The sequence below is a fragment of the Mesoplodon densirostris genome, chromosome 3, assembly GCF_025265405.1.
Source record: "Mesoplodon densirostris isolate mMesDen1 chromosome 3, mMesDen1 primary haplotype, whole genome shotgun sequence".
In the NCBI taxonomy this organism is placed as follows: Eukaryota; Metazoa; Chordata; class Mammalia; order Artiodactyla; family Ziphiidae; genus Mesoplodon; species Mesoplodon densirostris.
Window position 1 is genome coordinate 81,655,484 of NC_082663.1, and position 16,409 is coordinate 81,671,892.

At 35.0% G+C, this 16,409-nt stretch overlaps 2 protein-coding genes across 5 annotated transcripts in view; both read right to left on the minus strand.

Annotated features, from left to right (window-relative positions):
- Window positions 1–16,409, minus strand: part of CHD1 (chromodomain helicase DNA binding protein 1) — an 80,269-nt gene that overhangs the window by 21,040 nt on the left and 42,820 nt on the right. For all 3 annotated transcript variants that reach the window (XM_060093197.1, XM_060093196.1, XM_060093195.1), the window contains exons 18-28: window positions 15,407–15,478; window positions 14,802–14,951; window positions 12,071–12,219; window positions 11,603–11,699; window positions 11,388–11,483; window positions 9,510–9,686; window positions 6,838–6,998; window positions 5,267–5,308; window positions 4,222–4,352; window positions 3,142–3,280; window positions 2,763–2,913 (exon numbers count right to left, since the gene is read on the minus strand). In XM_060093197.1, the coding sequence (XP_059949180.1) occupies window positions 2,763–2,913; window positions 3,142–3,280; window positions 4,222–4,352; window positions 5,267–5,308; window positions 6,838–6,998; window positions 9,510–9,686; window positions 11,388–11,483; window positions 11,603–11,699; window positions 12,071–12,219; window positions 14,802–14,951; window positions 15,407–15,478 (1,365 nt within the window). The remainder of the gene's footprint in view (window positions 1–2,762; window positions 2,914–3,141; window positions 3,281–4,221; window positions 4,353–5,266; window positions 5,309–6,837; window positions 6,999–9,509; window positions 9,687–11,387; window positions 11,484–11,602; window positions 11,700–12,070; window positions 12,220–14,801; window positions 14,952–15,406; window positions 15,479–16,409) is intronic.
- Window positions 930–2,490, minus strand: LOC132486260 (heterogeneous nuclear ribonucleoprotein A3-like). Of its 2 annotated transcripts, XM_060093199.1 has the most exons (2): window positions 2,452–2,490; window positions 930–2,382 (listed from the first exon to the last, which is right to left on the minus strand). In XM_060093199.1, exons 1-2 carry the CDS (start codon window positions 2,455–2,457, stop codon window positions 1,318–1,320), a joined length of 1,071 nt encoding a protein of 356 aa, XP_059949182.1. In that variant the 5' UTR covers window positions 2,458–2,490; the 3' UTR covers window positions 930–1,317. The 2 variants fall into 2 exon arrangements, with proteins under 2 accessions (XP_059949182.1, XP_059949181.1); XM_060093198.1 differs by having other exon boundaries at window positions 930–2,457.

Consider the following 16,409-nt stretch of genomic DNA (forward strand, 5'->3'; position numbering starts at 1 on the left):
ACTATCCAAATTTGAATTCAGGTCTTGAAGTGAAAAGCTTGTTTGTACTAAGCAACTGTGCTACACTTCTACTGCAGTAGTCACTTGGGATGATTATATCTAGACTATCCTTGGTTTCATCCAGTAAAATGCAGAGGGTACAAACAAAAAAGCATGCCAGCAAGGGTTCAACAATGCATGATTTTTATTCTCTTGCTCTGAGAGCTTGTATCAAAAAAATATATATTAAACCAAGGAAAATAACTGAAGATTTATGGGCCTCTTGTGCTTTAAAAAGGAAAAAAAAAAAAAGGTAGCCACTAATTCGCTCAGATAGAGCAGGCTTAGTGGTCCTATATTTTGAAGACTTTAAGAATGTTTCTTAAGGTAGGAGGAAACGGAAAACATTCACTATCCCTTTCCAGAATTTAAACAGAGGGCAGGAGACATTCTTTACACCCAAATAAAACTATGGCAGTTCACATGTGACCAAGGTGAATGTAGAATGGAGATGTTCTAAACACAGCTAGGACTCTCAGCAAAGCTAATACACTAAAATCATATGATTACATTTTGAAAGAAAATGCACAAAAACCAAATAGGAATTTTGAGATTTTTCATTTGAAGTAAATCTTAATGCTATTAAATTCACAAATATGCTAATTTAAATACCCAATTCTATTATCTAAAACACACATTGCAAACATACAAATATCTATTCTCTCCACATGTCAGAGCCCATTCATTTCATGGTTTGGAAATGGGGAGAATAGATCCCCTTAAACTGCAAGTCAGCAGGTGTTTCTTTACAGTTAACTTTAGCAAAATTCATACAAAATAGTAATTAACAATGATCTTCTTTACTTGTTAACTCACAAGGAAACACCTTCAAAACTGCATTTTGTTAAAGTTTCTGTACTAAAATGTAGAAAAACTGAACTACACAAATATTGAAAAGTTAAAAATTCCTTAATTTTTTATTCCTGGTACCACTACCACAATTTACAGGGCAATATACCTGATGTAATGAAAAGAAAAAGAAAAAGACAAAGCTACAACAGATAAAAGACCTCAGGAATGTACATCTAATTGACACTACATTGCATTAATCAATAGCTGCACTTTTTGCAAACTGTGGCTATGACAGTCCTGAACAAGAAGGGTTTCCTGTTTAAGCTGCAGTAACTTTTCTGACTATGGATCATCGTTCCTTCTGTGGCAGATTTTTACAGTTCCTCTAATGCATTTGGGACGACTGTCTCAAAGTAACCTGCAGCTTTCCTGACAACTCCTCGCTCTCTCTCCTGCTAAGAACTGTAGCCCTTTTCTTCTGAGTTTTTAGAACCTTCTGCTACCATATCCACCACTTCCACCACCAGATCCATAACCACCACCATAGGGGCTTCCCGAGCTTCTTCCACCAAAACTGCCCCCCTTCATGGGTCCGTAATTTGATTGCTGTTGTCCACTATAATTTCCAAAATCATTATAGCTCCCACCACCACCATAGTTACCTCCAAAATTTCCTCCTTCATTGTAACCGTCATATCCGCCACCACCGCCACCATATCCACCACCTTGGTTTCCATATCCTGGTCCACCACCACCATAGCCTCCTCTACTACTGTAACCAGGACCACCGCCATAGTTACCACCGTCGCCTCCAAACCCATTATATCCACCGTCACCTCCTCCGTAACTACCTCTGCTGCCACCACCTCCACCACCATAGCCTCCTCTTCCACCAAAGTTTCCACCACGGCCAAAGTTACCTCCACCACCTCCAAAGTTTCCTCCACGACCCATAAAGTTGCCAGATCCACCTCCACGACCTCTTTGTGATCCAGCAGATTGCATTTCTTGTTTAGAAAGGGCCTTTTTCACTTCACAATTATGCCCATTAATAGTGTGGTATTTCTGAACAACAATTTTATCAACGGTATCATGATCATCAAAAGTTACAAAAGCAAATCCTCTCTTTTTTCCACTCTGCCTGTCTTCCATAACTTCTATGGTTTCAATCTTGCCATACTTTTCAAAGTAGTCTCTCAAATTATATTCTTCTGTATCTTCTTTAATACCACCAACAAAAATTTTCTTCACTGTTAGATGGGCACCAGGCTTTACAGAATCCTCTCTAGAAACAGCTCTCTTTGGTTCCACTACACGCCCATCAACCTTGTGTGGTCGAGCACACATTGCTGCATCCACCTCTTCAACACAAGAGTAAGTAACAAAACCAAAGCCCCTGGAACGTTTTGTTTGGGGGTCTCTCATCACCACACAATCTGTAAGTGTGCCCCATTTCTCAAAATGTTCTCTTAAGCTATCATCTGTAGTTTCAAAGCTCAGACCACCAATAAACAGTTTTCTCAACTGTTCTGGTTCCTTTGGATCATGGCCCTCCTCCCCCCGGCGGCGGCGGCGGCGACGGCCGGAGTCGGGCTGGGGGCGGCCGGGCGGCGGTTTTACCTCCATTTTGAGACCGGACTCGCCTCTTCCAACTCGAGTTCAATCGACAGGTTTACTTTTAACCTGATACTATGAAGAAAAATATACCTATGCCTTAATAACAAAAATGTAATTTCAGAGGTAAAGCAGAATCTAGAGATCATTTAAATTCAATCCCTTCATGAAAACCAGATTCCAAAGAAGCCAAGGTCACACAGCTAACTAGAGCCATGGTTTCCTGACTCCCAGTTGAGTTTATTTCTAACATAATTTAAAAGCAAAAAATTCAATTTAACATCAGTGGTCAACAGAATCAAGAAATATTTAAGTACCTTGTGTGTCAGACTGAGGTCAGGATCCATTTTAATCATTTCCCAGCTTCCATATCCGTATTCGTAGATACCAATTAACAAATTGGAATCATCTTCTTTGCCCCAGTCTATATCAAAATGAGCTGCCTTCGTGTGGCATGGGATGATATACCTATCATTAAAGTTAACAGCCACTGTCAAGTTATAATTGCCTTATTAAAAATTAATTTTGAAAAACATATATGAGTCATTACAACTTCAAAATACTATGCTTTATTTTATTTTTAAAAACATTTTACTCAAATTGGCCAATGGCATAAAAAACATTTTTAACATACATTCATATCCAAATTATTGAATAACAACAAATATTTTACAATGGTAAAAGTAAACAACTCACTGCTTTCTTTCTTCTGGATCTGAAGGAATGGATTTGTGCAACGGTATTAATTCTTCTTCATGGGAGATGACTAGCTTGGCATTCACCTGTACTCCTGATATTCGGAATGTTGGACCCTTTACTTTTCCAAGTCTACCACCTTAATTTATTTGGAAAAGAATATTAAAAAGTATAAAATATATACTACAAAACACAAAGCAAAATGTTATTACTTATATAAATAAGTACTATTACTTATTTACCTATATTTTACTTTATTTATTTATTTATTTTTCAAATTTGTTTTTGCAGTACACTGGCCTCTCACTGTTCTGGCCTCTCCCGTTGTGGAGCACAGGCTCCAGATGCGCAGGCTCAGTGGCCATGGCTTACGGGCCTAGCCACTCCGAGGCATGTGGGATCTTCCCAGACTGGGGCATGAATCTGTGTCCCCTGCATCGGCAGGCGGACTCTCAACCACTGTGCCACCAGGGAAGCCCCTACCTATATTTTAAAGTATTACTTATTTGTGTTAAGGGGAGGCTTGCTGGCAAACCCTAAATTTCACTCGAGATTTTTCAGTACATACTACTGATTATAATATAGCACATGAATATTCACAAAAAGCATTTCATATACTTTAGCAAATGCATAAGATACACCAATCTATTAATATGTCAGCCTTTCTAAATAAGAGTTCCAGTATGATTTTTTTCAGTACATCTAATTACTGAATCTTATCTATTTTTATTTAGATAGATGAATTACAAAATAAGTATAATGAAGTAACTATGCTAAAACCATTATCACATGTGTATACTTATACTATCTCATCTATACTAAAAATATAGTACAACTAACAATAACTCCTGATGTTACCTCCCAGCCAGAAAATATACCAGGCAAATGGATTCCACTGCCTTCAATAATACAATTCTGCTGCCCATTTTCTATTACCCAGAAATGGCCTTGCTTTGTTGTATAAAGCATCTTTTAAGACTAATGAATAGGTAACTTAAGATATAATACCTAACTAACTCAATAAAAGCATATTTTGAAAATTCCATTTACCTCTTTAAATCACTTTCATTTTAGTATTACCTGTTCGTTCTGTTCCTGAAGAATTGTCCTTTAAAGCTTTAATACAACCATTATGTACCAATTCTCCTAGTCGTCTGAGGTCTGTCTCTGACTTATCAACTAATTCAGCATCTCGAGCAATTGCATCTAATCTGTAATAAAATAATACAATTTTCAGGTAAATATGCAGAATAAAATGGAGCCATTTAAGACAGATATTATAAGAGTAAAGTTCTATAATTTTTTATTACTATACATGAGAAAATATGAATAATAAATGTTCAAAACATTTTTTTCATCACCTAAAATAATTATATAAGTATTTCATTGTAACTTCATGCAAGTCATCTCAAAATAAAACAGAAAATATCTCTATTTTAAGATGGAGTTTTGGGGAGAAAAATAGAATTAAACCAATTTGAGTCTCTGCTACTCTATAATTAAGATAGTGGTTATAGCAGTTATTGAGAATAACCGTTAAACAAAATTGGTCTTTAAGTCAGAGGCTAGGTTAGCAACTTAGCTTCTCTACAGATGAATCTGCTATAAGCTTGTGATGAAAAGGTAAGAAAAAGCATTTGAAAAGTAGCTTACAATTATAAAAATGCAAATGTTTTACAGGCCATGTATTTTATAGAAAACTTCATTTGTAGACAAAACTTCAGAGACTAGAAAGGATTAAGGATAGTACAAAAAGCTTTCAAAAATCAATCTGAGGGGCCTCCCTGGTGGCGCAGTGGTTAAGAGTCCGCCTGCCGATGCAGGGGATACGGGTTCGTGCCCCGGTCTGGGAGGATCCCACATGCCGCGGAGCGGCTGGGCCCGTGAGCCATGGCCGCTAGGCCTGCGCATCCGGAGCCTGTGCTCCGCAACGGGAGAGGCCACAACAGTGAGAGGCCCGCATACCGCAAAAAGAAAAAAAAAAAAAAAAAAAATCAATCTGAAATTTGCTTTCTACAGGTTAACTTTGTAAAAACCTTTTACAGCAAATTTAACAATAGTATATATAAAGCTGACAGCATGTGATACATTCTATAGTTCTATTGAGAATGACAGATGTATTTACCTTTCCAGAGGGCCACCAAATTTCTTGTAACTCTTGATAAACCTAACAGAAAATAATTGTTTGGTTTAAATGTGGGCTTCACTATTTGTTAAAAAATAGATAGAAACATATAGAAATAATACTTGTTAGTGTAAAAATTAATTCAAGGCACTGTTACTAACAAAAATGAATAAACTATGCTAGAATCAAAACATTAAAACAGTAAGATAAACCAAGTAAGACAAGATATATTTTTTTAACACCCAGGATGATGTTTAGAAACCAATATAAATAAAACAGAAGCTGAATTTTATTTTAGAAATTATTTTTTTCACAAGACAAAAAAGGTTCAAGGCTACCAGAGGAAGTGTCTCTAGAATTATCAATCATATTACACCTCCTCACATTTCAAGTGTAGCTAAAAGTTTACTGAATATAGCTTTAATTCAGATGTATGGTATTATACCAACAATGGAAAAATAAATACTACTTAAGAACAAAGCTACCCAAGTGGTTGATGGATGAGGGAAAATATCCAGGAAAAGTAGAAGTTGAAATGCCTCTTCAACTAGAGACACAAAGTCCAGCAAATCAGGTGGTCATAAAAGTACCCTAAACAAAATCTAACAATATATTTAGTTTTCTAGTAGAAAAAAATGAGGAAGAACTTTATCAGGCAGATCTATGATTTAAAAGAAAAGAATTACAACAGCTTGAAAGAAACAACAAACTCTCAAAATACAACAATGAACAACCTTTCACAAATTTCATATGCAAAAATATTACATAAACAAAGTAAGCTGCTATACCATTCCCCTTAAATAAATCTGTATATACGAACAAACATATTTTGAAAGAAAACTACAATTTATCCTGCCTGGCTAATCTAACCTCAACTCCTATTTGGACATATCAGAAACACTTTTAATATGGTTAGTTTCAAAAAACCAATCACCTCAGTGTAAAAGAACTAGAAAAATATGGAACTAAATTACGCCCACGTAAAGAGTAATGTTGGGAGTCATAAATACAGTCAGAATTTTTAATAATCTAATGTACTGAAATATACATTCATTATTCAAAAGGGCCACTATTCTGAACCACATTAATAAAACCAAAATAATTTAGCAGTCTAAATAGAGTACCAATAAATAACACAGCAAAGATTAATGCCAAACTTTTTTTTTTTTTTTTTTTTTTTTTTTTTTTTTTTTGGTACACGGGCCTCTCACTGTTGTGGCCTCTCCCGTTGCGGAGCACAGGCTCCGGACGCGCAGGCTCAGCAGCCATGGCTCACGGGCCCAGCTGCTCCGCGGCATGTGGGATCTTCCCAGACCGGGGCACGAACCCGTGTCCCCTGCAGCGGCAGGCAGACTCTCAACCACTGCGCCACCAGGGAAGCCCCCAAACTCATTTTTTTACCCATAGTTATAAAGAACAACTAAAAGCAGAAGCACCCAATCCCTACACAATTATCATATATTTGCCTCCTCTAAAACTTTCATCTTAATCTTTAAAATTTATGGAATTTGTTTTAATTTCACCCCCTACTAAAAGCAAGTTGAAGTAAAAATGGTCCTATGTCATCTTACCGCCGAATTTCTGCATCACTAAATCCTTTAATATTTTCCCGAGGGATAGTTCGCGGTCTTCCACGTTTCTTTGGCCTTTTCCTTTCTGAGACTGAATCACTATCAGATCCAGAGTATCTCCTACTTCTACTGCGCCTCCCTTCACTTCCATTGAAACTAATCTGGAATTTGAAAATAAAATTTTGCCCAAGTTTAGGTAAAGCAGACTTCTATGTTAAGGGCAAAGAAAACATTATAAAAGATTGACAAAATTAACAAATATGTATCAAAAATATTCTATAAACAAAATTAAAAAGCAAACAAAACAGAAAAAATATAGCACATTAATGACAGAGTTATTAACACCCTTAACACTTAAAACATTCTCATAAATCAGCAGGAAAATACCCACTGTCCTTTTGTAAAAATATATGAAAGGTTATTAAAAAGCAATTAATCAAATAACATAAACACAGAATTATACAACCGCATTGGTATATTTCTTAAAATGTGAATTAAAGTTACAATGAAATGTAAGTCTTTCTTTAATCCATCAACTTGACCAATACTAACTAAGCAATAACAGCCAATACTGGTACTGGTATAGAATAACAGTCAAACACCTCTGGTGTGTATTTAAACTGGGACAGAGGGCAGTTTGGCAATATTGTATCAAACGTCTTAAAATTTATCATTCTGCTGACCCAGCAACATCCCTACTAGGCATTTTTCTTGATATCAGAAATGTAAAGGCACACTGGCCAAGTCATTTTTATCATAAAAATAAAAAAAATTGCAAACAATCTAAATGTTCATCAAAAAAAAGATCAGACAAATAATCTATACAATAGAAAGCTGAGAAGCCATTAAAAATTTTGTAGAATGACTAACATTCATTATATACTGTCAAAAGGAAGAAAGCAAGTCCCAAATTAATGACTCCAATTAAACCTGGCAAATGATATGTATTTAAAAAAATACTAGAATTGTGTATACTGTATACTGTAATAATATTATTACTATGATATCTCTGAGTGGACAGACATTTTTCCTGCAAGTCTTTGGAGTTCTTCCAAAGCCTCAGTACATATTCTGAATCCCTAATACGCTGAAAGCTAATTGAAAGTCAATGATGGTATTTAGTTCTTATTCTAACCTTCTCCCATCCTTTCACTAGATCTAATATAATTCTGTGCTTCCCTTGCACTATAAAAAGAAACCACTAAGGGGTTTGCAGAAATAAACACAAACAAGAAACTACACATACAATTACTCTCAGGCCAAACACAAATTACTTGGCTCCATTTCTGCCTGGGATGCAAAAGTTGGTAGGCTGCTCCCGCCCTAACAACAAATCTAATCTACAAAATCATAACTTTTATTACACACATCAAAATCACAAGGCAATCTAGTAGTCTAAAATATAAGGAAATAAAAGCAGATTATAAGAAGAGATGGAACTTGGACACTGGCTCACTTGGGAAGATCATGAATGGCAGACATCAAGTACCATTCAAGCAGGAAAGAGGAAAGTCAGCTAACATTTGCTAAAGACTGAGTGTGAGCTACCATGAGAGCAGAGGATCCCTGGGAACCAAAGACACAGGGAGAACCTGTACCCACTCTCAGGCGCTTCTCCACAAACCTCCACCAGCTGCTCATGAGACAGACTGGAAACAGGGCTGGAGATTACAGAAAACTTTCCTTCATGGTGAAGGCCTAGATAAAGAGAGTAGTCACCTTTGAGGGGACAGGCAGAAAGCCTGGCCAGACCCTTCTCACCTACTGAACCGAGGACACAGAAGAAGACCTAATATGGTTGTAGGAAAAGAAAACGAAAACAAAAAACTAGCAGGGCAAGGATTAGGGTAGGGTGGGTTCCTCATTTCCCTCAGACTCAAAATTTAAGGAGATACCAAAAAATTCAGTAATCAGGACAAATAATCTTGTAATGCAACAGTAGTCTAAAAACAGAAGTTAACGCAAAGAGCTCTAATATTAAAGTGTTTCCTTTTGCCACAGGACCCAATATAGCTTGGCATGGCGCTGCTACCATTATTTAAAAATCTACCATTTTGTTCATTTGGGCCATAAAATAAACACCAACAAATTTCTAAAAATTCAAATCACACAAGGTATGCTCTCTGACCATAAAAGAATTAAACTAGAAATCAATAGCAAAGATACTTGACAAATCTCCCAAATATTTTAAAATTAAACAACACACTTCTAAAAAAAACCCTATGGGTCACAGAGGAAGTCACAGAGGAAGATATCGGAAAATATTTTGAAATAAATGAAAATGAGCACACAACAAAAATCAGAATTTAGGAGATTCAGAAAAGGCAGTGCTTAGTGGGAAACTTGCAGCATTAAATGCTAATATTAGAAAAGGAAAGTCTTGATTTAATGATCCAAGCTTACACCTTTAGACACTTGAAGGCTTAGATGGTTTCCCTAACACTGCCAAACATATAATGAGAAAATAATAACCTATCCTACACAAACTCTTCACAAAAATAGAAAAGGAGGGAACACTTTCCAACTCATTTTATGAGACAGGCATTATTAAATCAGATGAAGTTATTACTAGGAAAAAAAAAGCTAAGAATCAATATTTCTCTAAACAAAAAAGACAGTCCAGATGTAAATACTCTTACAATACAGAAATATCTTTTAAATTAAAAAGTCACCTGTTTTGCACAGTTTCTCATTCTGGGGAGCATATAAATTTCTTCAAGTTCCTTTTGTCTTTCTTCCTCTTCTAATCGTCTTCTTTGATCTTCTGGAATGATTTCTTCCCAATTCTTTGAATTTCTTTCAGGTTCCAACTCAATGTCATCCTCATCCATATTTGAAAAGTTGGCAACCTGATAAATTCCAGAATTTTAGCAGAATAAGATTAAAGAAGAACTCATCCTTAAATTATATTTTTCTTTTTTAGCGGGAAGGAAGAGGCATACCAGAATAAGATAATATAACTTAAATAGCCTCAGGATAATGAATATGACTATGGGTTAAACCAAATATGACTGCTAAGTTTATTTCTTCATGAGGTCAAAGTAGATCAAACCAAATGACTTCTAAGAATTCTCTTCCAGGAATGATTCTCTTTTGCCTTGCTTATCAACAAAATTATTACTAATAACAGAACTAAAGGAAGTTAACAGAGTAACAACAAAGTAATTTATAGAGTAATATGCTAAATCACCTTCTGCAGAAATTACCACACCAGTCCATTAACTACAAAGTGCTATAGAACAACCCAAGATTGTTATTTTTATGATCATAAATGAAGTACCTAAAGAGCTAATGACAAGACACAAGGAGCTCTGAGACCATAGATAAATTTATTTAGGTACCCTAAGCCCTAGTTTATTCAACTCTGAAAACAGGGGGCTAGTAAGAGCTCACTAACTTTTGTGAGGATTAAGTAAGATAATGCATTTAAAGAACTGTGCAGAGTCTGGTACACAGAAAGCACTCATTAAAGCTAACTGCCAATACTAGTACATTAAAGCTTACAGATAACTGAAAAGACAAGAAAACTATGCTCATGCTATACAAGGAATGGGGCTGAAAATATAGTGCTTATTCTCTCATGTATGCTATCTAAATGTTGATGATAGCCTTAAAGCCAGCTGCATATGAGTAGCAACTCACTGGTATAAACATAATCTGTATTTATTCAAGTTAACTTATCAGTGACTTTTTCAAATTGCCAATTAGTCAAATTAAAAGCAAATAGTATAACAATGTTTTAAAAAACAAAAGCTCATTAGACAATACCCAGAGTGAGTGCCAGTTCCAGAAAACTTTACCTCTCACCAGGATTACTGAAATAGTCTTCTAACTTTTCTTCCTGCTTCAATTCTTGCCCACTACAGTAAATCCTCTGCACTGCAGCCAGAATGATCCTCTGCATTGCAGCCAGGGTGATCCATTAAAATTGCAAAAGTTTCTATTCACTGCTGTGTCTGTGTGTGGCACATTGTAGGTGCAAAATAAATATGTGTGAAATGAATGAATGACATTAATTGACCCTTAAAAACCTCAGGTTGTAAGAAATGGCTAGGATATAGAGGAACCTGCTTCTTTATGCTAAACAATTGGCACACACTTTATGAGGCTGGTTGACTTTAGGACTCCTTGCAACCTTTCAGCCCTCACCTAACCAGGGTATTTGTCAGTGTTACTGCTTACTTTGCTTACTTTGTCTGATTGATTTGAGTCAAACTTGAAAACTTGAGTTTTCTTAGTTGTGATAATGCTTAAACTAATCTGATGTCAAAAACTGCTCCAATAAAGATTAGCTAAAGTCTTCAGTCATGAAAACGTAACTGTTCATAAATGATTTGGTCCCTTTCAAATCAGGTCACTACTGGTTTGTCAGAATAAGAAAGAAAAATTTTTATATACCATAGCAAATTTTAAGACAAAGATGTTTTTAACTTTTTAGATTATCATGCTGATCCTGCTTAAAGAAAAAATGAATAAAACACTAAATGACCAAAAAAATCATCCCTTATCAATTAATATAATTATAAAGAAAAATTAAAAAAGAAAACTACCTTGAACTGAGAAAGTAATTCATCTCCTACAGTTAAAGGTCCTGGTTCATTTTCATGAGTTTCAGCCCTCTTCAAGATTTCATCTATATCCATTTCCTAAAATAAGAAAGAAATCTTTATTTTAAATATGCTTTATGTTTTAAAATAAATATACTTTACATTTATAGCTTAAAAAATGACACGTTTTGAGACAAGTTTGTTTTTGTTTGTTTTACCTGGGGCTCTTGTTCTTCTCCCTCGGGCTCCTTAAAAAGTTCCTCAGCACCAAACTTTAAAATGGCTGATAACTCTTCTTTATTGAAAGGAGTAGAACTAAAATCAGGACAAACAAAAATACTTACCACTAACAGTCACAAATTTAACATTTACATAGCACTTCTATGAATTATTGACATAGTCACCTTTACAACAGTTAATATGACATAGATAAGTGAAGCATTACTAGTATACTTATTTTAAAACTAAAGAACTTGAAGCTTAGGGTTTTCCCCCAAGATTACAAAACTAGAGTGGTGAAACCATGTACTGAATGTATGCCATTGACTAGAAATTAGCTCAGTGCTTTAAAAAATAAAATAACACTAAATATAGTACTTCAATGACCTGTTTACACTATGTAACATTTCAGAAAAGTAAGTATAGTATGATTCTAAAAGGACTTTTTTTTAAAGTAAAGTAACTACCTTGAGGGAGCAGAACCTGTGTGTAATACTGTCTTCCCAGTTGTGTCCATTCTTTGAATCACAAGATGATCTAAAACCATCTTCTTTTTGGCCCTTTCAAGAATATCCTCTTCAACTGATCCCTTTGTAACTAGACGATAAATGTTCACCTGTAAAGATACACACAATGAAACTTAAAGTGCAGTAAAAAGGATTCGTTTTGCTAATGTTAAATGCCCAAATATTGGTACACAGACTGATGTTCATCCAACGTGAAATTTTCACTGTTCAAAAGCTATATGAAAATTTAAAAATATAAAACTAAGTTTCTTCAGTTTAAAGACTGAGAGTATGTCCTTCCTTCTTACATTTTGGTTAATAGACTTTGTTTCTTTTTCTTTTTTTAAAGGAATGACAGTAATTTTTAAATTATCTTTTAGCTGGGAAGGAGGGGGTATGGTAATAAACTTATGACAACCTTATACCAGTTCCCTTAATTCTGATTAATGTTTCATCATTCCAATAATCCAAAATTCCACAAATCACTTGCCAAGTTAATGATGAAGCCCTGCCATTAAAAAAAAAAAAAAAGAAAAAGTTTTCCAAAATAGACAAAAATTGATGTGTAGTAATTCTGCCCTATTTCTCAAGGTCAGTGGTTCTATATCAAACAATACCACCATATAGGGATATTTTGAAAATTTATGGAAACATTTTTAGTTTTCAGTGATTAGGTGGGCTTACCAGCATTTAGAGCACAGGGACCTGGGATACCAGGCATTCTTCATTAAACTGGACATTTTGGCTCAATGAAAAATTATCCTGTGCCTTTTGAGTCTTCCAAATGATTTTTAAAAACTGTTCTAAATTATTATGAGTCTAAATTATAACTATTTTAATATAAACATGAAGCGCTTTTACAAAGTTACAATACACACTAATTTTTTCAGGATTGGAACTACTGTGTAAATCAGTAGATAACTGGATATTGTATTATTTGCATCTTTATCAAAAGTTATTTCTAAACATTTATAGTATTGGGTCACCAATAAAACTCACCTGTATTAGTAACCTACAACTACTCACTTTGTAGTTGCTGCATACAAATATTTAAATGGAGATCTTAAGACTCCTTTGATCAGATTTAGAACCAACTACTACTAAAATAGCAAGTACATGAAGCACAGGAATCTTATATGTCACCAATAATGAAATAATAAAGAAGTTACCTCATTAATAATAAAAACATATTTCATATACATACCTATGTTTAAAAATTTTTGTTAACACAATGGTAAGCAATCTGTATTGCATTATTTTGTGATCTTATTTAGGTATTCATCCCAGAGTTCTACCACACAGCTTTCTATAGTATCTTGTCTTACTGGTTCTTTTCCTAATACGTATCCTCTATTTTCTATCCTGTATTAGAAAATGTGGTAGCCAAGGTCTTTAAGTAGTATAAGTGGAATGTTTAGTCTAGCCACGTGTTGAGGATTTCAATATAGGAGGTATCTGTTCATTGCAATTAATCACTTTTCTCCATCTCATTCAGAATACAGGAATATGCTGTTTTTTCACATATACATTAGGCCCAGCTCACCTGTGAGAATATCCTATTTCCTCACTTCTCATCTTTGACGGTCTATAATTTGTCTTGGCACGTTGTTATCCCTACTTCAAGTTTCCCTCTCTTTTATAAGAATTATCTGAGTAAAACATTTTTTTAGTTTTATATTATGGATTTATTATTCAGTAGAAAATACGAATGTTTAAAAAGTAAATAAAACATGCCTTTTTGTGCTACTTGCTCATATCTCCTGCTTTGAAGAAGTTTCAGAACACTACGGTAGATGGAGGTAAATGAATTAAAATTACAAGGACCAAGACATCAAAAGGATGACAGATGGTTTTTCTCAAGGGCTATTACAACTGTGCCAGACAGTTGTACAAAACTTATGAGAATGGCTTTTTTGCATGGAGAATCTTGTGGGCACATGGATAAAACACAGCCTAACAAAAAGGAAGCAATGTACTAAGCAAAACTCTTTCAATAATTAAAATAAGTATATGAAGACATTTTATATACTGAATGAAGAACGTTGTATTCTATAGCTGTAAACAGAATTATGATCAAAAGAGAGTACATGATCTTATTTAGGCATAGTTTTCTCAGTTCTGTCAGAATTTCCAGGTGATTCTGGTAAATTTGAGTTCCTCAGTACCCTATCTGTTCAATAGCAATATGACTGTTCCAACAATCTTACCAGAAGGATAAAGCAAAATCACTTCTAAACACTGATCATAAAAAAGATTCTAAAAGAGTAAAATATAAAATAGGGCTTCCCTGGTGGTGCAAGAATCCACCTGCCACCGCAGGGGAAACGGGTTCAATCGCTGGTCCGGGAAGATCCCACATGCCACGGAGCAACTAAGCCCGTGCGCCACAACTACCGAGCCTGTGCTCTAGAGCCTGCGAGCCACAACTACCGAGCCTGTGCTCTAGAGCCTGCGAGCCACAACTACTGAAGTCTGTGTGCCTAGAGCCTGTGCTCCGCAGCAAGAGAAGCCACTGCAATGAGAAGCCCGCGCACTGCAATGAAGAGTAGCCCCCGCTTGCCACAACTAGAGAAAGCCTGCGTGCAGCAACGAGGACCCAACACAGCCGAAAGTAAATAAATAAAAAAAATTTATTTTTTAAAAACTTAAAAAAAATAAAAATAAAAGAGTAAAATAAGGAAAATAAAAATACCTGTTTCTTTTGCCCAATTCGATGAGCTCTAGCCTGTGCCTGAAGATCATTTTGTGGATTCCAATCAGAATCAAATATAACAACAGTGTCAGCTGACGCTAAGTTAATTCCTAAACCTCCAGCTCTTGTGGAAAGCAAAAAGCAGAAATCCTGTAAGGAATTACAAATAGGCACAATTTTAAATTTTTCTAAACTGGGACTGTGAATAATCAATGTGAGAATTTTACAATTGAATTTCTGAATTTAAAAAGTATTTTACCAATAAAACTGAAAGGTAGCTTTAAAAATTACTAATAAAATATATAAACATAGAGCAAAACTAATCAACAAGACTCCAAAATACAAATATATATATGGGAATAATAAACAATTCAAAAAGAATTCTAAATCAAAGTGGGCTAATTTATTTTGAAGCAAATCTAACTGTCCTGTATCGTAACAGTATTGATACGAAAGGGTAAAATTCCTCAGATTTAACACAGAATACTGATTTAAAAACCTCACTTGCAAATCGAAACTGGCTACCACCAATAAAAACCTGCAAGTTATGTATGACTAAAATAATGACTAAAACAATTTATTTACAATTTTGAAAGCATTCATACCTCTGATCCTTCAGCATTAAAATGATCTAGAGCTTGTTTCCTCAGCTCCCCTTTTATTGATCCATCTAATCTCTGGAATAAAACATTAAAATACTGCATTGTAACAGAATCAAAACTTTAAAAAAGAATTAAAATCAATTATGAAATTAAGTATGAAAATGCAGCATCGCTTTTGCTAACACTAGAAGGTACTTATAGGTAGGAAAGCAACGCCCAGGAATTCTGTCTCCAGAATCTGTGCTCTTAACCACTGGAACTACTTTCGCTAAGAGTAAATAATAGCACTGGCTGTCATTTTACCTGAGACCCACCGTAAGAATACATTTTACATGTGAATGAAGTATACAGCTATATGCCCAAAGCAAGTTTCATGACACAATGTACTGTGATATACCCTCATTGTTTTATGATTAAAAAAAAAAAAAGTTGGTACAACCCATTAAACTGATTCCCAGTTCCATTAATGGGTTACAGCCCACAGTTTAAAAAACAGAGTCCAGTGCGCTTATGGACCAACACATTGATGTCGCCTGAGAACTTAGAAATGCAAATTACTGAGACCCATTTCAGACCTACAGAATCAAAAACTGTGAGAGAGGGATCCAGCAAAAGCCCTCTGTTTTAAAGCATGAGAATCACTGACTTGGGGCACCATGGCTCTAGATGAATAGCCCACATTTGATTATACTGAATATTCATGGGTGGCTTGAGCAAGTAATTTGCTTTTTTCTCCTTGTAAGTTTCCTTCTCAATAAATGGACATAGGAAGTAGTGTACTTCCTTCATACAGAGGATTCAGTTAGAGAACACAGTAAAACACTTAGCACAGTGTCTGACATATTGAGTGTTTACTAAGTATTACCTAAACAAGAATGTCCAAAATCAAAAGTTTTTAAAGTACTGTTTCTTTTTCACTAAAAATTACAATTAGTAAAACCTTTCATTCTTTTTACTTTTTCCCCTAAATGACTACATGTATCTCAATCAAGTTTATATCATCCAA